This window comes from Pollicipes pollicipes, unplaced genomic scaffold (assembly GCF_011947565.3).
Source record: "Pollicipes pollicipes isolate AB1234 unplaced genomic scaffold, Ppol_2.1 Scaffold_2555;HRSCAF=2994_pilon_pilon_pilon, whole genome shotgun sequence".
NCBI classification, from domain to species: domain Eukaryota; kingdom Metazoa; phylum Arthropoda; class Thecostraca; order Pollicipedomorpha; family Pollicipedidae; genus Pollicipes; species Pollicipes pollicipes.
The window spans coordinates 27,566,920-27,590,922 of NW_023596136.1; the positions used below are offsets into that span (position 1 = coordinate 27,566,920).

The following is a 24,003-nucleotide window of genomic DNA, read 5'->3' on the forward strand; positions in this document are numbered from 1 at the left end:
GTTAACTTATTTATTAGGCAGACGTGGCTGTGTCGGATGTGGCTATGTCACATCTCACACAGTCACATCTGCTTGACTCACAGACTATGTCAGATGTGTGACAGATGACAGATGCGGACGTTACGGAGAAAATATCGCATTGATAAAGAAGAAAGAGAGAGAGAGAGAGAGAGAGAGAGAGAGAGAGAGAGAGAGAGAGAGAGAGAGAGAGAGAGAGAGAGAGAGAGAGAGAGAGAGAGAGAGATATATATATATATATATATATATATATATATATATATATATAAAACATGCGTTACACACATAATCATCACTGCGATAGTTCCGCTATATAAAGAACAAGCAGGATGTGTGAGTGAGATCCAGCAAAAGGGCTGCGTTGTATATAAGGCATGACTATGCATGTGCGACAAATACGTGCACATGCACATACACACGATAACTACTGCACATGGACAACTTACTATTCTGGCGTGGGAGAGTTCGCACTAATTGCAGTCCAAATGCACATGGACCTGAAAATCTCGAGCAAGGTGAGACGCGCCACATGAATGTTTCCATGGCCAGCCAGTGGGCGGCGGATCTGCCGGTCAGTCAGCTCGGCTGACTCCTGGGCGCTTCATGGTCTGTCCATGGTGCGATCAGCTGCCTTGACGTCAGCAGTTCCTGCCACGATCCGGTGAGGACTACAGCGAAATATCGGCCGCCGGGAAGGACCGCAGTGGCCCCAGCGAGCCGCTGGTGATTTCTGCTGCATTTCGTCTCTTAGATGGTGCGCCGGTGCCATTTCGGTCGCTAACAGTTGCGTGGGCTGGTCCGTCGAAGCCACGGCGTGGGCGAGTCATTTATATTGACTATCCGGCGACTGCAAGGGGAATGAGCCGGCTCCCGGTCCGCGCTGGCGGGCAGAGCGGGCACTCGGAGTGCACTCGGGCGGCGAACTGACAGCGTCTTTGCTGCCACTCCTGCGGTCGGCGCCTCCCACACTGCAGCTGCAGTGAGTGACGAGTCAAGGATGGCCTCTGCCGTCGCCGCAGTGGCCGACCAGGCGATGATGGCCACGACGCGCCGGTTCTCGTGTGGGCGGCGAGGCGGCGAGTGCCCCGCCCCCTCCCGCGCCGGCGGGGCCGGCGCCCGGCGAGGCCGACAGTTGACCCGGCCGCCGCCAGATGTCGGGCCGGCAGCCGAGTGGCGCCGCCACGGCCCCGGTCACCGGTCAATACCGGCGAGCGTGCGCAGGCCGGCGCGCGGCCGACGGGCCGGGGCCGGCGACCGCCGCCGGCGCCGACTGGTGCCGACGTCGCGCCGCGCCCGACACGCTCCGCGTCTCGCGCCGAAACATGCCCAGGTACAGGTACGTGCCCCTCCACTCTGACCCCAGGCTCCGGAGCGGGCTGCAGGGCTACGTGCCACCACCGGGGTCTGGTGTCAGCTGGAGCACTTGCGGTGCCTGCGCGGATTTACCAGACTTCGAAGTGTTGGCAGGCTGAAATACTTGGAACGAATGCTAGCTAGGACCGACATTCAAAGCACGGAGGTTTTTGATCGTCTTCGGACGCGATCGTCGTTCAGAAAGTTGCCGTATTTGGTGATGATAATGTGAGTATACATGTCTTGTTAAAGTTTCAGGAAAATCGTCCCAAAGTATTGTGGAATGTAGGATATTGGTTTTTCTTGGACTTTAAAAGGTTTTGTTTTTTAACCAAATAACATTGTCGATGGTTGGGAGCCCGCTTTAAACACATATCTATCCTGCCTGCAAAGGGCTTTTTATGTTTACGTATTACTTGTCCAGGCTTTGAGATGATATCACCCTTCTGTACTGTGCAAAATGTATATGTGCTGATATCAACTTTGCCGGTTCCAACTTGCTCTGCTGCGGCATCGTTTCCCGTTTATCGACTCCTAGAAAGCGGCTGTAGACGGCATATCGCGGCTGGTGTGCTCCGGGCGAACCACCCGCTCTGCCGCCATTGGCGGGCATGTTTCGGCGCTATGAGGGGCTCCATTTCCGCCCCGATCCGGCGATCGGCCGCCGGGGTGGGGCGGCAGGCTTCCTCCAATGGAGGACGGCGCCGGGGTCGTGGCCGCCCAGATCCGCCCCGTCCGGCAGAGCCGGCCGAGTCCTAACCACCGCTGGCTATGAATTGGTTAGCGACGCGCCGATCGATGAATTCTGGGCTCGCGCCTGTTTGGAGCAGAGCCTTGGGATCGGTTATGGAGTCGGCGGGAACTTGCGGCGCAGTCTACCACCAGCGACAGGGCCGTCTGGCGTTCAGCGGAACAGTCTACCTCCCAGTTGACTTCTGCTCTGCCATCTGTTATTCGGCTGAGCAAGCACGAGCGCCGCTTTGGTGCTGCATGGGCCGATGAATGATGTGCGAAAACTGCGCCGACGCAGTCTTTCGTAGTTATGCAATCTCAGTGATACTGAATTTAGGTTTACATTCGTAACGTCCGCGTTATCTGTCCTGCATGGCTCCACCCCGCCTTCTACGACCGCTCCCGTTCCCGATTGTGTCAACGATGTTCGCATGACATCGGTAACACGGCCGGCACTTGGTGCACACACCACATCAGAGCTCGTGGCCGTATTTTGGGCTAAACGTTATTGCTAGTGACACTGATCCTGGCTTCACGGCAATGATCTCGACCACAGCGCAGCCAGGGGTCCATGTTACGACGACCCCGGTTGTGCGCCACGGCCTCCTCGCGTGCAAATGACTTACTTCCAGTGAGCGAATCGAGCGGAACGTGACCTGCTGACACTTCTGTGCCAAAGAACGCAGGCCGCACCAAAGCAGTATGTAACGCTCCTGTTTCAAGAAAATGGCGAGACGCAGTTGTTTTGGAACGGAAGGCTGCCAGTCTGCACACATTCGTAGATTAGCCACCAGTTGCAGTTATGCTTTGCTGAGGATAACGAGTAAAGCATTGTATAATTCTGAATATGGTTTATCGGCAGGTACTATGAGCCCTCACTGCAAAATGAGCGGGGGAAGCCCTCCCCCATCCACTTACAAATGGATGGTTGGCCCTCACTGTGCAACGAGAGGCAGATAAACCTATCACAAACAGCGTTCTCCGACGACGGTCAAACAATGGCGGAAAGCGCACTAGAAATCTGCGATCAGATAAAGACGCATCCTAGCGTGCGTTACAATTCATCTGTGAATTACAGTTCCGAAGGTTGGCCGAGTGGGAGACCAGAGTCTTGTTAGATCAGATAAATATTACATTCGGGATCGCAATGAACAGTCCGGAAAACAGCTCGACATTATGCTTAACAGTGCCGTCGACAATACTTGTGGTGTCCAGTATCTATACTCTCTCATGTCCGGCAGGTACTATGTTCATATCCTTAGCCGTTTTGTACAGTTTATGAACCTGCTAAACTCAAAGGTGAAAGGGCAAAGGGTGAAAACCGAGGATTAAAACATAAAACGTTACGCAAATGAGAAGAATACCGGTATTTGACGTCACATTTCTGCTTCCAACTTGAATATTGTAATATAACCCATTGTTCAAATATTCGTTGCAAGCAAAATAATTTTAGAAAGGTGTTCATGCGAATGAATTAGGATCAACAATTTTAGCTCGTGCGTACTCGTGAGTTTTCACAATATTATTTGGTTCACGGTATCACGTATCACAGTATTATTGGGGGGTATTTATAGCATATATATACATATAAATTTATATATATATATATATATATATATATATATATACATACATATATATATATATAGATAGATAGATATATATATATATATATATATATATATATATATAGTATATAATCGTAAAGGGCCAGGACATTACATCATTTCGGTGCACATGGCATGATTCTGAAATCCCAGGATCGAGGGAGTTGCTGCATCGCTCTAGAAGGAAAAGATCCATTTCAACGCGCGTGTCATGCATATATGAAAGATCTCCGATGGGCAAAGAGCCTGGGCTAGAGAGAATCTTACCTCTACGGTCTGACCTTCCCAATTGTTGCTGTAATCATCATTGCTTCACATAGCTGTAGAGTACAGCAAATGTTACAGAATACCAAGGCACTTGAGTAAGTTTGATCGTACAGGTAACATTCTCCTTAATCCAGACCCTTCGGACATCCGAGATCGTGCATGTCTCTGTGACACTCGTATTGACATTAGCAATTTTGTTCTGTATAAGAACAATGCAGCAATTCTTTCGACCATAGAATCATAGAATAACTTGGCGTTCACCAAATGGAGCCGCCATCGAATATCATGGGTTTTGCATATCCCCGATCTATTGCAAGGTGGTGGGTTTCATGTGGATTCTAGAAGATCTTCCGCAAGATTTTGTAGTTTTTTAAGCTGATTTGTTTACCTACAGGAAATCCTGCGCTCGTGTTAAACTGTGCAAACCACAACCACTAACTTACTTGTTGTACCCATTGCCCTGTCCATTAGGTTTTTACCTCTATTAGCTATGTGAGGATCTTACATGTTGTGATATTGTATATATATATATATATATATATATATATTAATATATATATAACTACGTATAAATGGGCTTGAAAGTGTCCAGCCTCCCTCTGTTAGGCGTCTTTGCGACAGGCCGTTCAAAAACCCGCTGTCGCCGAACTGATTCAAGATCACACGTGCCATTTTGGGATTTCACGCTATGTTCTTGATTAATCGTAACTGGCCAGTCACAATAAAACAAGGTTGAATGGTTGAATTTCTTTGCAACGGATGGATGGCGAGGCTGACAACAAACTGCAGGATAGATACTAAGAGTGTTGCAACAGTTGCGTAGAATTTGGGACACATAAAGCTTATCAATATTTGTGTTGTTTGGATTGCAAAGAGCATGGCGTTGCTATTTGATTCCGTTTCGTATCAACCTGGCAAAAGGTAAGCCGGGAAAAGAGTTGAAATCAAAGGACAAAGATTTAAACCATTGTTTTAGATAAGATAGTAGTAATATCCTTATTTCGTGGAGAAAAACCAGAAAAATAGAGGTTTTGATGGGTTGATATTTCAGCAATAGGCCTTTATCGAAACAATAGCAGAAATTGATTCTGCAGTATGATACCTCTAGACACATCTACAGATAGATGTGTCTAGTGTGGTCCTTGGCATTATTGTCTACGGAATTCGCTTCTGCTATTATTTCGATAAAGGCATGTTGCCGAAATATTAACCCATCTATACCTTCATTCTCCTGGTTTTTCCTGGGAATAGGACTATTACTACGGTCTTATCTGTGTGAATAATGTTCCTCGTAAATGCACCGAGCAGCAATTTTTTTGTGCAGACGATTCTTTACCCGCGCGCACGTGATCAGCGCTACTCATCGGGCGTCTGGTGCTACGTGTTCAGATTCCGAATGTTCTCAAACCAAGAATGCTGCAGTCGCATATTGTCATTGCAAGTTCTCTGGCTGTATATGAGAAGTGCACTGCGTAGGGATTCTACGAGCGATTTCCAAGCGTTCCAGATACCTTAAAACTGCTCGATCAGTACATCAATGATTGACGAAGCTGCAAAGTCGTTTGGATGAAAGTTGCTCAGACTATATTGACAGGATTCATGAATCTCTGTCGCCACTTGGGGCGAAAGTGAAGTTCAGCTTGGCGGCCAGGGTGCCATTTTGATTCATCCATAGGCTATGCATAATTCACATGCTAAATTCGTGGCGTACAAAGTGAACTCAGCGGAAATTCGATGGTAAGTTCTGAAACTCTAGTATGGGCCTTGGGATTAGTGCCTAATTTCATGAAATTGTGATAAAGCCCTCCTCTTTTCAATCCTCTTCCGCTCTTTTTCCGTCATGCCGTCAATATTGCGATCGTTGAAACCCTCCTCTCTCCAAGCCTCTACCACTCACTTCCCGTCATACCGTTCAGACCGCAATCGTTGCGAATGCCGTGCTGGCAGTGTAGCGCCCCCATCCGTCCTGGCAGGTCTCATCAGTGGGCTGGGCCAGCCCGACCGGTGACGTCACGCTGACGTCACCGGTCGGGCGGCGGCGGCTTCCATCTTGGCCGACGGTGGCGAGCATCGGCGGCCGCCGGCCGGCCGCCGGCGATCGATGGTCCGCCGGCGACCTGCCGGGACGAGGCCGCACAGTCGGCTCCCGTCCCCGCGCCGGCTCCGGCTCCCAGTGTCGGACCCTGCCCCGACGTCGCTCCCGTCCCCTGGGAGTTGGCGCCCCTGCGCGGAACCGACGCCGTCGTCGGTGCTGGTTTTTGCCTCCTGTGTTTTTTGTACTGGTTACCGCCTCCTCTGCCGGCTTGCTACCCTTGTATTGACTTCATTCATTTGCATCGGCTTCTGCACTCTATTGCCGCCGTGTCCTGCGTTGGCTACCGTCCCCTGTGCGTCTGCCGTTTCTCGCAACGGTTTCTGTTTTCTGTACTCGCTCCCATTCCTCGCGTTAACTTCTTTACTCTATCACCTCTGACGCTCGCTCCCGTCCCTTTTATGTACCCCAGCAAGCAGAGCTCCCTGCACTGATTCAGGTAACATGTATCGATTAACGCCCATGTGCTGCCTTACGCCTCAGACGTCGGCTTCTGTCTCCTGATGTTGATTACCGTCATCATGAGGCTGCCGATCCATCTGTCGGCCTCCATCCTCATCCCCGTCATCGCCTCTCGCACTTACCGGCTTCCGTCTGGCGTTCCGTTTGCTGTATCTTGCAATGGATAACCCCGCCCAGCTTATATATCCCACCAGCCTTCCTGGTATTCTATTCGTACCGCGATCCCACAGGAAAACTGGGAACAAAGTGCGCGTGCAAAACTACCATCTACCACGCGAGAAGTACTTTGGAAATCGCATGTTGCCAGACAATATACTTGCGTACCTGAATTAAACTCTGGTGTTCTTGGATGTAGTGAATGGTTACTGACATGAGACCGGCAGTCTCAGCCGCATGCGATCAAAGTTTGGGGCACCCGAACGACGTCTGGTGCACGCGCGGCCCCTCCTCCAGACGTTTGACGCACTCGCGGCCTCTCCTCTAGACGTTTGGTGCACGCCCCCCCCCCCCCTGGACGTCTGACGAACGCGTGGCCCCTCCTCTAGAAGTCTGATGCACGCGCGGCCCCTCCTCCGGACGTTTGATTCATGCGCGACCCCTCCTCCAGCACCACATATATGCATGGTTTGGTCGGCACGAGCTAGCGCACGCCGGCAGCCCCAGGGGGCGTTGGCGGACGGCACGCCGGCCGGCTCAGCTGGCCGTGGTGCCCAGGGGAGGGGTCAGTGTGGCCAGCCGACGGCGTCAGCGGCTGAGTCACCGCGTGACGTCGGCCGCCCCCGCCTCCGCCTCCGTCGGCAGGCGCCTGGTGCCGCCGGCCTGCGGCGCCAGTACGGGCCGCACTCGCCGACAGGCGCCACTGGAGGCGTGTCCAACATTGTCGTCTGCTCTTACATGGAGGGACGCAAACTCGAACGTCTTTTCATCATTCATGGATTATAAGACACAAGAAACGACATTAAAACCCTTCAGCGTTCTCATATAAAACTCACCGACTGTTCAAACACTTCACCAGTTCAGTGCGGCAAAAAGTAGGATCAACAAAGCATAAGGCTTCGTATGTAGCCACATTGTTAAATTCATTTTCCTCAGGGCAAAGGCGCTGGAACTGCTTTAATACCAGGAACAGCACTAAATTAGTAAAAATGGGCTAGAATAGCATTAACTTTGAGAGCAGTCGTCATTGGCATAGTTTCCAATACTGTTTTCACCTTTGTTTCAGATCTTCCAAGTTAGGACATGTACAAGCTAACCAAAGGCATCAAGAAGAAAGTTAAGGGCAAGAAAAAACCCACCGAGGAGGAGCTCGAGCAGGAAGAGCTACGCCAATATCGTCTTGAAAAGCAGCGAGAGCGGGAGCAAAAGGAACAGGAGCAGAGAGAGCAGGCGCAGACCGAAGAGAGTGGCGAGGACCAGGAGGAAACAGAGGCGGCAGACCCAAACGCTGAGTCCAGCCAGCGGCAGGAGAAGTCGGCGCCCGAGTCGGACGAGTGGGCTAAATTTCGTGCTCTCACCTCTGGTGTTGACTCGGTCCTAAGCACCACCAAAGAGAGTCTTCAGACCATCAAGGAGACCAGCTATTTTATCAGGAAGAAGGCCGCAAAGGATCCCGAAGAAGGCAAGAGAGACGAGAAGCCGGCTGTTGCCGTCGCTAGCAAGCCAAAATGGGTAGACGTTGACGCGGGGGAAGAGGAAGAGGAAGCTGAAGAACCAGCCGCAGAGCCTGTAACAGCGCCGGTTGAAGAGCCCCCAAGATCACCGACACCTGAAAAGGTCGACTTAGAATTGGTGTTATCCGAGGTTGAGAAGCTCGAGCGTGCCCAGTATTTCGAGGAGGACGTGTTCAACACCGAGTACGTGGACGCGGTCACCAGCGGTGATATCAACTTCGCTGTTATACCGGATAGCCCGACCGAGGAGGGAGACGATCCGTTTGACACTTCGGTAGTCGATCAGGTGCTCCGCGAGACGCCAGAGCAGCAGAAAAGGAGTAAACTAAAGGCGATCAAGCTAGGCAAGGCCGTTCAACTCTTGAGTGGAGCTCAGGAGGACGCTGAGAAGCCCGAGGAGGCGGAAGCCCCCGCTGAGGCTGTGCCGAAAAAATCGAGGCGCAGGGAAAGGGGCGTCTATAAACGACCAGGCTCTTTAGACTTATTAGATTCCTCTGAGGCATCCGCTCCCCCAGAAAATCAAAATAACCTTGCCGAAGGAGTTTGTCAAGAACCCAAAGAAACACCAGCGAAAACACTTCTCGATGAGGACATCTGTGATGGCGGTGAGTTTGAGCTAAATTTAGCAGTAACTCCCGAATTCAGGAGCGCCCAAGTATCTTCCCCAGGTGACGAGGTTTCTGCCCAAGGGTCTCCCAACAAGCAGATAAGCTCGATTGTCAGCGAGTTCGAGACTGTTTCGGAGGTTCCCAGTGCAGGCAGCAACGAAGCGATCCTTACTGCTCAACCACCCGACGAGGACGACTGTGCGTTTGACTCCCTTGCGAATGAGTCGTTGCTCCGAGCTAAAGATCGCGAGGAGTTAATAGGCGACGACGATCCATTTGACACATCAGCAGCGAAGCAAATCCTTGGCGAAGACAAGGTGACAGAGGTCGCCGCAGACTTTGACGAGGACGACGTCAAGTTTGAAGCCGACTTTGGAGAGTGCAAACCAAAACCATCGCGCCCTCCGCCTCCTGTTATCATCACATCGCCCAAAAAGGAGCAACCAGATTTATTAACGTCAAACGAACATCACGACTACGAGCCCCTTCCCGAACCCATTAACTTCTGTAGGAAAGCAGAGAGCAAGCCAGAAGCTCTTGACGAAGAAGAAGAGGAGGTTGACCCATTCGACACCTCTGCTGCCGGTAAGCTGTGTGGTACTGAGATCAAGCTCCTTGAAGACGAGCTTCTCAGCTCTTCCGAGGTCCTGCCACCTGCCCAAGTTCCAGCTCCTTTTGAAGCCGACGACTTCGACCCACGTGCAGGTGAAGAGAAGCCGGAGCCTGATCCTTTCGACACCTCGTTCGCCGGTGGGTTTGTCGCTCAACCTATCGTAGACGCGGAGCAGCTGCTGGCCTCAACACCGACACAGGATTCTACTCCTGTCTGCATACCTCCTCAGCAGTCACAAGACGCTGCCAACGAACCGGAGGTTGATCCGTTCGACACGTCGATCGCGGACACGTTCGGCAACGTCGAGTTGAAGGTTCTCGAAAGTGAACTGTTGAGCAACGCGTCACCTGCCGTTCCAGTGAACCTCGAGGGGCGACTTGATCTCTCGGCTACCAGTGCGCCGCCTCGGCCTCCACCTCCAGCGCTTCAGGTGAAGGCCAGCTTCGCGGTTTCCTTCGACGAGGAGCGGGAGCAAACGCCGGCGCTACCGGAGCTCCTGACGCTCACACCCGTGGAAGAAGACGTCGCTCCGGTGGCCCTTGTGCCACAGCGGACGGACGACGAGTGCCCAGAGGAGGAACAGGATCCGTTTGACACCTCTATAGCTGATAAATTTGGTGCTGTTGAGGTGAACGTTTTGGAAAAGGAGCTTCTGGGAGCAACAGCCGCGCCAGTGGCAAAACAGCTGACAGACCTATTGCCCACTCTTGCAAACAAGCCGACTGCCGCCACCACCGACACGAGCGCCTCTGTTGTTTCGGCTGCAAACGAAACGATAGAAGAGATCGATCAGGAGCAGGACGTGTTTGACACGTCGCACGTCGAAGCGCTCGGCATCGCTAGCTCCTGCGAGACAGACGGAGGTCGTGTCACAAAACCGCGCTCGCTGCAAGTCTCGGAGAGCTCTGCTGCACTGTTGGCAACAACTCCGGAGGACCCGAACCCCCTGTTGCAGCCGAGCGCCCCGGGCCCTCACAGTCAGCTGCCGGCCGACGAGGATTTCGACCCGTTCGACACGTCCGCCGCCGACCAGTTCGGCCACACGGAGCTGCGCGTGCTCGAGAGCGAGCTAATCGGCGAGGTTTCGTGCACAAAGCAGCCGCCGCGGCCACCGCCACCCGTCCTCCGCGCGCCGTTCGCCGAGCCCGCGCCGCCGCGGCCGTCCGCCGACCAGCTGCTGGCTGTGTCACCGTCTGCCGAGCGGCTGCCGACCCTGCAGCCGTCAGCCGACGCGCCGCCGCCGCCTGTGCAGCTGTCGCCCGTAACGCTCGACCCGTTCGACACGTCGATCGCTGAGCGATACGGCACAACCGAGCTGCGCGTGCTCGAGCGCGAGTTCGCCGCCGCCGACGCGAGCCCAACGTCGGTGCTGAAGCGCTCCGTCAGTGATCCCGACTTTGACCCGCGCGGCGACGAGAAGGTCGCGCGCCCCGAGACGCCGCAGCTGGGGGTGAATCTGCTGGACTCGCAGCTGGGTGGCGGCCACCTGGTGCCGGTCCTGGCCGCCAGCGCCGTGTCGGAGACGGCGGACGAGGCCGAGCTTGCCGACCCGTTCGACACGAGCATCGCCGACAGCCTGCTGCCGGGCCAGGCTGAGCTCCAGGTGCTCGAGCGTGAGCTGCTCCAGTCGTGAGAGCCACCCCATCCGCCCTCCCGCGCACCCGGCCCACGTCACCATGGCGTCCGGCAACCCATTCCTGGAGATGGCCGGCTTCGGTGGCTTCGAGACGCAGCAGCAGGACCAGGTGGTCCTCAGCAACCCGTTTATGGACGACGCGCCGCCGGCGGCCGTTGACAGTAACCCGTTCGGAGCCTTCCTCGCGTCCGCCGACGTGCCGCGGGTGGACTCCTCCTGCGGAAACCCTTTCGCTGACGCGGCGCCGGCGCCGCTGCCGACGGTGAACGTGGCGGCGGCGGCTGCCGAGGACCTGCTGGACGGCCGGGCGCCGCCGCCGCCGCGGCCCCCGGTGCCGGAGGCCACGCGCCATCTGCTGGCCTCCGTCACCGGCCACATGGAGGCGGCCAGCGACTCGCTGTTTGGCCAGCTGAACAACGTGCGCACGCCGCGCCAGAGCCCGACGCACATGTCTCGCTCGCCGTCGCCGCCGCTTTTCGACGACGCAGCGCCGCCGCAAGACACCGACGTGGCCTTCAGGTGGGTGGTCGGCCATGGCGCGTGATCGCGCCATGTAATTTTGGTTCTGCGTGCTCGACGGCTGAGTGGAGCCAATGGCTGTCAATCAAACGACTCATTCGGTGGTGTGTGTGATTGCAGATCGACATTTGCCGTGTTAGTCGCCAGCGCATTGTTCTTGATTTAACTTCAGCGGACTCGACCCCGACTTTGATTAGTACCGTGCGAGTTTGATTCAGAATTTGATTGCAGGCAGCACAGCGCAACTTAGTGCCAAATCTAATTTTGAGTTAGACATGACTCAAAGCTGCAAGTAAATCTCATAGGCTGATTTTGTCGACCAAACTTAGAGATAAGCCGTTCTCTGTGCTTCAAAAACCAAATGGGGCATCTATGCAACTATATATACATATATAGTATATATTTCATGTTTATGGCAGCATGAATGACGATAACGTAATACGTAGCGACTGGAACTACTATATATGTATATATGTGTGCATAGTGTGCATTTCGCACAAACGGTGTGTGCATTTCGCACACACCGTTTGTGCGAAAGCCAGTACTTTACTTTGTATATATTTCTATTGGAGCCAACTGAACAATAACTTGGTTGATTGGCTAACTTTGACCCATAAGGCAATGTTAAGGAGTTGATCCCACCATGATTCAAGGCAAATCTAACTTGTCCTCGAGCCAATTTGGGCCCCAATTGGATACAGACACAGGTCTTGTCACGTGGTGCGCAAATTAAGCCTGCATCATTTTTTGTTGTTGTATTTCTTAGTTGCTAAATTCTTTCACCACTAATTTTTGTCTTCAGTTTTACGTAGAGTATTAGAAGCCACTGTATGCTTTGCATAGAAGCCATACATTATACTTTTACGCCGCCATCTCGGATCTGCTTTTAAGTTAGACGTCTTCGCTATTTCTCGTTTTGACGTGTCATGCCTGCCTGCCTGCTCTACGATAACGGACAGCCCGCGTTCGCCCCCAGCGCGGCGTTCGGCCAAACCGTGGAGGAGCTGAGTGATCACGAGGATGCGCGAGCTGCGAGTCCGGCTCAGCCGGCGGAGATCGATCTCTGGGATTCAGCTCCCGTGGCCAAGGCCAAGACCAATGACCAGATCCTGAGCCTGTTCAACGCGCCGTCCACACAGCAGCGCCAGGAGGTGGATCTGCTAAGCAGCTCGTTCCACGACGAAGCGCCGCCACCGCCACCAGAAAACCTTCTGGATGGACCGTTGCCGCCAACGCCGGTGGTCACCATTCTGGAAGGTTCTCCGATCAAGTCCAGCGTTCAGGCTCAGTCTGAGGATGCGCCACAGCCCGCGGCACCAGCTGCAACGGTCCCGGATGCCGAAGAAAAACAAGAGGAAGATGAGGGGGCTGCGCAGCTGGCGCCGCCACCGCCGCCAGCGGCCAAGCCGTCATCTCCCTCGGAGGAGGTGGCTCTGCGACCGCTGGAGCTGGAGCTGGACACGCCGGTGGTGACGCTGACCGAGTCGACAGTCGAGCCGCCGGAGGATCCGAGCAAGGCGCACACAGCGGCCGCCTTCATGGAGGAGTTCTGCTCGCCGGTAGTGCCGGCGTCCCACATCACGCCGCCGTCTCCGATGAGTCCAATCGGACCCTCGCCGCTACCGTCTGTGACCACCACACCCATCCTGGCGGAGGGCCCGCCTCCTGGCCAGTACCAGCCGTCTGTGCCGGCCGAAGAGGCCGCGCCGCCGCCTCCACCGCCGCCGCCAGCACCGGAGCCGGTGCAGAAGCCAGCCCGCCCGCCGCCTCCGCCGCGACCGCCGCTGCCCGGTCCCACGGTGCCGCCTGCCCCGCCAGTCTCCCCGTTCAGCGTCTTCGAAGCCGCGTCGGAGCGTCCCGCTGCCGACGTCTCGGCCTTCAGCCTCGGCCCGACGGTGACGCCCTCGGCGCCGCTGCCGTCGCCGCTGAACCTCTTCGACACGCCTCCGGCGTCGGCGGGGCCGGCGCCGGCGGCGCTGGACCTGTTCTCAGCGCCGCCAGAGGCGCCGGCGGTGCCGCGACGCGCGCCGCCGCCGGCGCCACCGCGCCGCCAGCCGCCGCCCTCGCCCAATCCGTTCCTGGACACGGCGGAGGCTGAGGCCGGGGCAGCGCCGGAGGATGCGTTTGACGCGTTCGCGGCACGCTTCGAGAAGGCGGCGGACGAGACGGTCGCTGCTGACCCGTTCGATCCGTTCGCTGGTGCCGCCGGAGCAACGGAGTCGAAAGCGTCAGGTAATCTCAGACGAAACCATCCAATATTTCTATTGCGCTGGGAACACATCATGATAAATATGATGAATTAATAAGCCCTCCCAGCACGCTGAAAAATGGCGTGCTTAGTGTACTCAGCTATCGTTTACCGCACAGACTGCTTAAAAACGAACGAACGTTCGATTACGATCTCGTTTAGGCAATCCTGGATGCATTATCCCTCAACCTTCGTTAGCCTAGCCCCGCCGACACACGCATCTGACCACTGGACTGTTCCTTGCGGCCGTTTCAGCGTGGGGTTCTTCCGAGGGTGCAACGGCGGCGGCGTCAGGTCAGATGGGCTTCGAGGACTCGGCGTTTGACTCGTTCCTATCGATGACGGCGCCGCCGCCGGTGCCGCAGTCGACCCCCGCCCGCGCCGCCAGCAAACAACACTCAGAAGACGAGCAGACCGACCTCAACGTTGTCATACGGTCAGCAGGCGCACTGACGGGCCTGGTGGGGTCGTGGTCAGCGAGTCCCGTCTTGCCGCTGTCAAAAGTGTTGGGATTTGTCAGATGTCTGTTGTTTTAAAAGGCCGGTGTCCATCCGATGTGGGCGCATCTCAGCGGCATAACCAGGATTTTGCCTAAGAGCGGACCAAATCAGGCCGTAAGGGTCCCTTTCAGTCAAGTGGGATCTTCTTTGTCGATAGCCATGCGTTTGTATTTGAAGAACCTTTTTACGCTCGGGATCCTATGTTGATGCCCCGGTTCGGTTTTCTTATGTTTAGAAACCCTACGTGCGTCTTAAACTGCCACATCAGAACTGGGGCCTTCTGCCCCAGGGCGGCCCCGCCGCCTCCAGGGTGAAAGGGCAACCCCTAAACTCACCCTTGGCTACGTCACTGCGCACTGTGTGGTGACTTCGCTGTGGGAGCTGGCGAGCAGAACTGACGGACGTGGTCTGTCCCCCGGCAGGCCGCAGCAGGATTGGGTCTCCCAGTCGCAGGTGCCGACGCTGGCGCCGCCGCCGCGACCGGCTGTCGCCGCCTTCCAGGACAACGCCAGCATCAACCCATTCGCCAGCGCTGCCATGGACCTCAACCTGGAGCTGGCGCAAGCCAAAGGTCAGTGTAGGATCAATGCCCACCGCTGTCTGTTCACAGGACATTGCTCCTGACAGTGCGACCGCGAAATACTCGTGTGTGCTGAAGGGCGTGTTAATTAAACGCTCGGAGCGACCTGCCGCTTCATATATAGCGTGACAGGACAAACACAAATACAGAGGCTGGAAGTCGCGTGGCGAGCGGAGGTCAGCTGAGTCTAACGCGGCGCCGACGGTCGCAGTGGAGCGGCCGGGGCCCGGGCCGGAGCCCGAGCCGGAGGCGGGCAGCGGGCCAGCCACGCCGCTCTTCGACGACGACATCTCGCAGCCGCTGGAGCCGTTCCCGCGCACCGTCTGGGAGACGGCCGAGTTCGACATGTTCCTGCGTCAGCCTAACAAGAAGAAGATCACCGGGCAGCGGTGAGCGGCGCGCGCGGTCTCCCACGGCCGGCTGAGTCGGGCGCTAGAGCTAGGGGAGGGGAGGGGTCGGGTGCGCTCACGCGTCATTCATCCATAACTCAACCGCTGGCCGCACTTATGAACGTGGGCGTTGATCGATGCCACTGCGAATATAAGCGTCGATGTCTTTTTATTCCTGGGCCACGAAAACGCGTCGTAAAGCTGTGAGTAATGCATGTGCGTGAGCAGAATCTACTCTTCCAAATGGAGGACGTGTGCGTTATGTAATTCCACTGCTCGAGTCTGGGGCTCGAAATTTGAACCGTTCAGAACCTGGGTGAACTAATGAACTTCGTTGCGGGCAAAATAGTATCAACGACGTAATGAATCGCAGGGTCTTAAAACGACCAAAGCGTCAACAACTTTTCCATATCAGGGGCATTTGGCATACTCCCAATGTCTTCAGCAATGTAACTGAAGTTCAGAAGAATTGCGACGCATGAAATTCACAAGAAACCAGCAGTGTAGTGGGTATTGTTGAGCCGTTGAACGCCCCTGACCACTTCAATGTATGCTGCAGCTTTTGGAAGAAGATATTTGTTCGGCTGGCCGACAACGCCGTGCTGCAGCTGTTCCACGACCGCAAGGACGCCGACCCCTTCCAGGAGCTGCCGCTGCAGGCGTGCTACTCGGTCTCAGATGTCGGTGAGTGGCCGCGGCTGGGTCAGCGACTTGGAGGGGAGTGGTAGATCCCAGAGCACTGAAGTGGCAAGTATATGATGATTGAATTCTGGCTTTTAAGATGTCATGATCCTCGTCATGACGTCACGATGAATGTCATGACGCATTTGAAGAGAGAGCGCGTGGTCATCTGCCTAGATAACCCATGAAAGCGTCCGATGGCATTATCCAAAAGACGTACAAGAGGAACATACTCTCGGTCCCTCATTAGGTCTTCTGGGCACTGACATCGGAAATTGTATGATCATGCACAGTACACTCAAATCTTGCTGCTCGCGTTCGGTGTCAGCCATATTTCCAGCGTTTCACGGTCCTTTCGATTATAGCGTCTGCGTTGTATTTGATTCAAGCAATCATAGGTTTTTGTGTGGTCTTCATTCGAGCGGTATTTTGCAGGTGCTCAGCAGTACGATCAGTACGGTAAAATATTCACCGTAAAGCTGCAATATATCTTCTACAAGGAGCGACCCGGTGTTCGTCCAGGGCAAATGACGAAGGTAACCTACGACACCGATAACAAGCAAGGGATGAAAGCCCTACGCTGGAGTAACCGTTGTGCCTTCGTAGGGTGAGGCGTTCTGGTCTCCACCGATTCTAACAATCATTCACTCGCGGCGCGGTTACGTACCATATTTAAATGATTCTTACAAACGCTTCTGTGCGCAAGAGCAGAAGCGGGCGACCGATCGCAAGCCTCAATGTAATCTGTAATCGTCACGCTCTGTACCATCCCGATGTAGGTCTCCACCTCTATCACCGGCTCTCACTCATGCCGATTGCCCCGGCTAGTGTCAGCTTCGGCTGGCCCGCTGGCCTAACACCTGACATCCGACACCCGCCGCGACAGGCTGAGCGCATCACGAAGAAGATCGGCCAGTTCGCCATCTCCGCCTGGGAGGGCGACTACGACCGGGTCAAGGAGTTCGCCAGCGACGTGCGGAAGCTGGGCATGCCGGTGGAGCACGCGCCTCAGATCTCCCAGCTGCTCAAGCTGGGCACGCAGCAGTACGAGGATGTCAAGAGATTCGCCTCCTACGTCGAGGAAACCTTGTTTCATGTAGGTCATTGGAGGAGGCGGTGCGCACCTGTCGCATCGATGTTTTACATGGTGCCAACCAAACGCACGGTGGAAGATATTTCATCACTCGAAATCCATGGCGAAAATTACAACTGACAATAAGCAATCTCTTTCCAGCTATACACTGCACCCGGTATCGATTCCAACTTTCGTCGAACTTAATCGGCTGTGAGCGCATCGGCGGCGGCACCAGCTGTCGCTGCCGGCCGGCCGGACCGGCACGGGGCATGACTTCTGCTGATCGCATCGGCGGCGGCACCAGCTGTCGCTGCCGGCCGGCCGGACCGGCACGGGGCATGACTTCTGCTGATCGTCGCCCCTCGGCCCGCAGGTGAACGTGCACCGTGACCGGGCTCTCAGCTACAAGACTGAGGAGGTGCAGATCACGGGCGTGGACGAGGTGTACCTGGAGCAGGACGTCACCGGCGCCGTTACCCGACAGCTGGCTCGGGTGCGCCTCTTCTTCCTCGCCTTCCTCTCCGGTGAGGCTGGGGCCGGCTCTGGCGGCCTCGCTCGCGACAGGCACGGCGCCGGTGCGTTCGCTTGTCCGCAGGGGATCCGGGGATGGTTCGGTGTGTGCGGCTTGGTGCTCTTGGCGCAGTGTGCACGCTGGAGGGCCTCAGTGTGTGCGGCACGCTATTTCTGGCTGGGCTGAGTGGTTCGGTGGGTGCTGTTCGGTGCTCTTTGGTCAATGGGATGTTTTCCTGTTTGCGCCTCGTTTCTATGGCTTAGTTCGTACGCCTCGGCACTTTCTGTTTGGTGGAGCTGTTCCGTATGTGCTGCTTGCTGCTCTTGGATCAGTATGATGACTCAGTGCACGGCTCGGTGCTCTTTGGCGATTGGAGCGGTTCGATGCTGGTGGCTCGGTAGTCAAAGCTCAATACCAGAGTAGTGGCAGGCCTAAGTGATTACATTCGTGATGTTTACCAGATGCCGACGAAGCACACTGAGTGATTAACATTACCTTGTGCAGGTATGCCTGATGTAGAGCTGGGAATCAACGACCTTCGGCGTCAGGGGAAAGAGGTGGTGGGACGCCATGACATCATCCCGGTGGCCACCGAGGAGTGGATCCGCCTCGAGGACGTCGAGTTCCACAACGCCATCGACCTGCAGGCTTTCAAGGAGTCGCAGATCCTGAAGGTGGGCCGTGTGACGTCATCGGTTGCAATATATTTGCAATGCTCGTCATATTGCGATTCCGGCATTTAAACGGTCGTCGGAGTGCTAAATTTTACGAAAGATTGCTGTGTGCGTGCACTGTTATCTGACACCTAGGCGCTGATTTGTTCCAGTTTAAGCCCCCCGACGGCTGCTACATTGAGCTGATGAGGTTTCGGGTTCGGCCGCCCAAGAGTCGAGAGCTGCCCCTGCAGGCCAAGATCAAGTACACCATCCTCCAGAACAAGGTGGGCGGGCGGGGCTGGGACGCCCAGCCCGGTGGCCGGGACACGTGGGGCGACATCGCACGTCACAGACCTTCGCCATCTGTGGGTGGTGGGCTGCCCATGCAAGACATTAATATAACAAGAGTCGATGTGGTTTTCCATTTCAGTGCAAAGCCACCGCAAATAGCATTGCATTTGCATTTGGTGATAGTTACATGTAAACACGGGGGTGTCGAAACTTAAAAAAGCATGGGTTCTCAGAAAATTAATGATTATTTGGTTCAAGGTGAGTTCAGCAACGTCATTTTATCAAAATTATGTGTGCAAATAGCTTAAAGCTCGGAAGCTTTGAGGCATTTTCACCCATAGTAGGCCAGCAAGGCCATACAAAATGGTCGTTAACATCGGCTTTGAGGCTTGAAACGAGGCCCTTAACGCCCTCTTAAAGTTTTTTTTACCATAACAGCAAAGAGGTGTGTCACTTACCGAAGCGGAGTTATATTTTTCCTTACGGAAGGCAGTAGTGCTCAAAAATGAAAATATTCGTAACTGAGGCGAGATGGAGGTCAAACGAACCATCCAAGGAAAATGGTTCGAGAGCGTGCATTTAAATTCAATGCCAGCATATCTGATCCCTCTTTGACCCAGTCTGACGTAATTTCGACGCTTTCTATCCTCTGTTTGAACCGCTACTGAGAGAAAAATGTCTAACCAAGTCAACTAAAACAATATATGCCAAGCATCCTTCTTGTTATAGCGTTACTTCATAAGATAGTTGTTCGATTGTTATAATGTATATTTCATCATCATTTAATCCTTATTTAACTTAATTGAATTAATTGTTGTTGCCTAAAATATCTGCACGCTCATTGTATCATTGTGCGTCGTTACACAGGGAAGTATGTCCAGTGCACGCTTACATTAAGTGTTGATTTTCTATTGGTGGGCTTCCACCTCCTACAGAAGCTGCTGCAGACGATTTTTGTCGCCGCCTACAATGCCTGCAAGGATTTTTATCATTGACGCACCATTCTCTGCAACATGATAGCAAATTTTTGTACAACGCTCAAATTCACTTTAAAATGGATAGCTGTCGTTGGCTTCCCATTAATCGACTGGATTACTTAGCTGCCCGCCAGCATCAAGATGAAGAAGTTGTAATACCACTCAAGCGAAATCATCTACCACATCTAACAACTCTGTGTCCCAATTGACGAAAGGTGCAGCATACTCTAAACCGTTCTCTGCCTGCTTTGACAACAGCGCCGAAGGCATTACAGCTTTTTTCATTATGACCGCCACCACCGAGACCAGACGGACATGATCGCCTCAGGCCTCCAGCAGGCCACGTGGTGGCGCGTGACAGTCAACGCCGCTCCGACCAAAGGCTTGTTAGCCGTCCTATCGTAAGCATATTCCGGTATAGCCTCAGCTCTTTCTTTGGGAGCGTCAGCGGACAGTGTACCCGTGTGGCTGCCCGCACCGGTGTCCGCCGACGACCCTAATAATAACTGAAGCCGTACCTGGACCGGCTCAACTACCGGCTGGTAAGCCCGTGGTTGGAGCAGTGTTAACAGTTATGCACAGAAAGTCGTGCCCCGCCTGGTTTCGAGCAACGTCCATATTAATGAAGAAGTAGCAGTGGCTTTGACGCTGCTGTCTATGTCGGTGGCGATTGATTTTGAAGTTGCCACCCCATTCGTTAACTAGGAATGAGAATTGTTGGATCTCGTAGATGAGTCCTCTTGGCTGATGATCCAAATTATTTATAGCGATACTAGCCGGTGGGTAAGCAGCCGACCACTGAATGGGTAGCCAACAACGTCTATCCGTTTATTGTGTATTTGGGCGGTGTACAAACGTTATAAATGATTTACCGAAGAGATGTTGCCAATGATCGAGATTGAGAACCTCGCAGGCTTTATAGCCGGTGGCAGGGATCAGTTGCAGTGACTTCCGCAAAAGGCAGAAGCCCACCGAAAGAAGGCCAGCACATTTCATAAGCGTGCCCCAGAGACACTTTGATGTCTAACGACTTATACTTTGTGTTCATGCAAAGTATCTGATGAAGTCACGATGTGAGATCTGTTTGACAAATGACATTCTATTTCCCATGGCTTGACGTTTTCTGCTCTCTTGGTCGAGGTCGAACAGGGGACAGAAAGGTCAAAGTGAGGTCAGATAGTGCTAACGATGGGTTAAACTAGCTCACGTCGCATTTGTACACACACGCCATCGAACCGCTGCCCCGCGAGGATTCGTGTGGTATCCATTCCGACGCAGGTAAAATCTTTTCATTTTTAGGCAACGCTGGATCCCTCTTTTATTTTTGTCTTCCTTCACTCAAGTGACCCACCAGCCAGATGGTCGAATATGTGCACTCAGCATGGTAAGAGAGCGCCAAGGGCTTTGTTTGAAACATCAAGTTAATGGTTGTGCTCATTTTGTGACGTAATGCTGGCCTCCTCAGAGCACAAATAGCTTCAGACTACTGGGCGTTGGGCACTTCGCTCACTTCCTAAACATACATGAACTTTGACAAGGATGCCTTCACTGAAATCGCTGTGAACCAAAGACCCAGTCTAGCCCTGAGCACATAAGCACTGGCTACTTCTTCCAAAAAAGTGTTCTTCTGGAGCACCGGAGTGAACACTCAGAACATTGCGTCGTTGGTACTCTCTCTCTCTCTGCACGCAATCACGTGACGTGCTGCCACTGTTTCGTACCATATACGTGTGCACTCACACGACTGGAGACATTGCACACCCACTATTGATCTTACCAGTTTAAACTTTGTTCGGTGCTTCGTTACCGGTCGTCGGGGAATCAAACCGTGTACCTCTGGCTTCCGAGACACGCAACCTTAACACTGCACTATCGGCATTCCTGCTCGATACGCAATATTTACAAGTCGAGATCTCTGTGTAGGTGTTGTTCAGCGTTTCTTGGCGTCCGTCAGGTGGAGATCACGGGAGACATCCTGGTGCCCGGCTACATCAGCAGGAAGATGGGCCAGATACCCTGCGAGGACGTGTCAGTGCGCGTGCCTCTGCCCGAGTGCTGGATCTACATGTTCCGCGTCGAGAAACACTTCCGCTACGGCTCCGTGAAGGCCTCTCACCGCCGGTAGGTGTCACTGCTGGATAGACTGCGAGGAAGGCGGGGAAAGCGAGGAGGATGAAGGTTGGGAAGAGAACTGGAGAGGGAGAGAGAGAGAGGGGGGGGGAAGGGAAAGAGAGGAAAGGAGAGAAGGGGTGTGAAAAGTAGGAGGAGAGAGAGGGAGAAAGAGAGTGACTGTAAAAGGGAGGAGGAGGAGAGAGAGAGAGAGGAGATTGTGTCAGAGCGTTTGCTCTGTTTGCTCTGTTTGTTGAAACAAATGAAGATGAAAAAAATGATGAAGATGAACTAGCAGAATGAAACAAAATGGTCTGATGTGCATGATTCGTTAAGTTTTCTCTGTAGGGTGTTAAGTTTTCTCCGTTTGGTGACCGGCGTAGATAAAACGCTTCAACATAGAGTACTGTACATGCGTGTTAACATGGGAACCACGATGCGCGACACCATACTGGCTTAATGAAATATTCACCTGCTTAAGTGCTCAATGCTTCCTGGGTTTTGGTTTGTCTATCGTGGTACCAAGACGCATGGCTTTGTTGACAACATGCAAATTGATGTCTTTCGTATATATAATGCCGTGACCAGCATGTATTCCGAATCCGCATTTATCTAAATGTGTTTACACCAGGACGTTTGGTCTCCCGGTTGGCCGTGTGGTGCACAAGGCATGGCCAGGGATCCGTTTGTTGGGTGTTCAGCTCTGCTTCAGTCAGAGTGGGGTTCACGTCCAGCGGCAAGGTGATACAGAGCGGTTTGATGTAGATTGCGGGCCACAGAACGTCTTGCGCCGAGAGCAGGACAAGCGTTCTCAGCCAGCGATCATTGCCTGTCCGCTTGTCGAGCTACATCTGACTCGTCCGCCGGTCCCGCAGCCAGGGCAAGGTGAAGGGCATAGAGCGGTTCCTGGGCGCGGTGGACACCCTGGAGCAGAGCATGATGGAGGTGTCGTCGGGCAGCGCCAAATACGAACATCACCACCGCGCCATCGTCTGGAGGATACCCCGGCTGCCCAAGGAGGGCCAGGGTGAGCCCACGTCCACTGCTGGCTGTCGGCACGATCGGTCTCAGACGATACAGCGCGCCATGTGGCACCTGCGAGTCTGGAAGCAAACACGCCAAGGGGAGGATGAAGCCAGCTCTGTGTTCTCAGTGATCGCGCACCTGTGTTTCCAGTGCTTCCTGACCACAAGCTCGAGCTCGGAGGCTGACCTGAGCCGTTTCCCTCCAGGTGCCTACACAAACCACACGTTCTCCTGCAAGCTGAACCTGACGTCGTTCGACCAGATGCCGGAGACGTTCGACAAGTTCTGCTGGGTGGAGTACACGATGCCGCACACCACCGCGTCTCACACGGTGTGCCGGTCGGCCTCGATCAGCGGCGGCAGCGGCGACCCGCCAGAGAAATACGTCCGCTACCTGGCCAGGTGCGCAGGGCGCCGTCCGCGCTGCGAGCGAGGTCCGCACACGGCGGCCGGAGGTCCACACACGGCGGTCTGAGAGAATGCAGGTCGCGCAGATCTGAGTGCTGCAGGAGCATGAGAGTCTGCCCATTGCGCGGTGACGTGCAACGCACAGCTGACCCCTCCACTGCTTGCAAAAATACCGACAGTGAATCAAGTTCAGATCACCGTGTGCAGCTGTCGCGTCCTTCTCAAACAAGGGATCTAGTTGTCGAAAATGCGAACTGTTCCGGCAGAGAGCATCAGTCCACTTGGGTGGCTTCTAATATTCATTGTGTTTCATGTGATCAGGTTTTCTTCACGCGACGAAAAGGGTGTTTTATTGTTCGCTTTGTGGCAAGAAATTGCGTCGTGCAATGCTATTTTTCCCGAACGCTGTGTGTTGCTGTGCACCATAAAACATATGAACATGGAGTTGTCACTCCACAGGAGCTCACTGATCGGAGCACCGTCCATCATCGCGTGTCTTCCGCCCTCAGGTACGAGTACAAGGTGGAGATGGAGTTCAGCTACTCGAGAGAAGAGCCTGCTGCGTACGTCTCAGCCACGCAGACCTCGACAGCGAAGCCGGCCGCGGAGCCGCCGCCGCCACCTAAACCGCCTTCCAGTGACTCGGACTCGGACTCGGACTAGATGAGACGCCTCGCCAGCAGCCGCCTCAGCCGGCTCCGACTCTGACTCGAGCTCGGCGACTCGGCCGGAGCCGCCGCCGCCCCCGTCTCTGTGTATTTTGTTCCGCGCGGCGCTCGCGTTCCGCAGCGTCGCCCTCCATGCTGTAACATTCCATTTGTAGCGCGCGCGCGGGCGTCTGGGATGAGCCCGCCGCCGCCGTGTTGTACAGCTGTACAGGCCTGTGTGCTGTGTTCTTGTCATGTGTTACAGCCCGGCTCCTGAAGCGGGCCATTGGCAGCTGATACCAAAGACATGGAGTGAGAGGCGAGTACGA

General features: G+C 54.4%; 2 protein-coding genes across 2 annotated transcripts; both read left to right on the plus strand.

The window, feature by feature from the left end:
• The first annotated feature begins 1,280 nt into the window (after positions 1 to 1,280).
• Positions 1,281 to 11,344, plus strand: LOC119099808 (protein stoned-A). Its single transcript, XM_037222890.1, has 3 exons — positions 1,281 to 1,354; positions 7,754 to 10,563; positions 10,612 to 11,344. The coding sequence occupies exons 2-3, from the start codon at positions 7,771 to 7,773 to the stop codon at positions 11,053 to 11,055; spliced, it is 3,237 nt and encodes a 1,078-aa protein (XP_037078785.1). The 5' UTR covers positions 1,281 to 1,354; positions 7,754 to 7,770; the 3' UTR covers positions 11,056 to 11,344.
• A 43-nt stretch (positions 11,345 to 11,387) lies between these two features.
• On the plus strand, positions 11,388 to 23,699 carry stnB (stoned B). Its single transcript, XM_037222902.1, has 16 exons — positions 11,388 to 11,577; positions 12,554 to 13,331; positions 13,632 to 13,809; positions 14,081 to 14,261; positions 14,748 to 14,896; positions 15,117 to 15,294; positions 15,854 to 15,978; positions 16,411 to 16,511; positions 16,862 to 17,071; positions 17,424 to 17,574; positions 18,066 to 18,235; positions 18,388 to 18,501; positions 21,440 to 21,606; positions 22,470 to 22,621; positions 22,826 to 23,021; positions 23,537 to 23,699. Exons 1-16 carry the CDS (start codon positions 11,435 to 11,437, stop codon positions 23,688 to 23,690), a joined length of 3,147 nt encoding a protein of 1,048 aa, XP_037078797.1. The 5' UTR covers positions 11,388 to 11,434; the 3' UTR covers positions 23,691 to 23,699.
• The last annotated feature ends 304 nt before the right edge of the window (positions 23,700 to 24,003 follow it).

Coding starts and splice junctions, on each gene's coding strand:
- LOC119099808 (XM_037222890.1), top strand. CDS start 7,771: ATGTACAAGCTAACCAAAGGCATCAAGAAGAAAGTTAAGGGCAAGAAA. Junction 10,564..10,611: donor TCCTCCGCGCGCCGTTCGCC/GAGCCCGCGCCG, acceptor CTGGCTGTGTCA/CCGTCTGCCGAGCGGCTGCC.
- stnB (XM_037222902.1), top strand. CDS start 11,435: ATGGAGGCGGCCAGCGACTCGCTGTTTGGCCAGCTGAACAACGTGCGC. Junction 14,897..15,116: donor GGAGCTGGCGCAAGCCAAAG/GTCAGTGTAGGA, acceptor CGACGGTCGCAG/TGGAGCGGCCGGGGCCCGGG. Junction 22,622..22,825: donor GCTGCCCAAGGAGGGCCAGG/GTGAGCCCACGT, acceptor GTTTCCCTCCAG/GTGCCTACACAAACCACACG.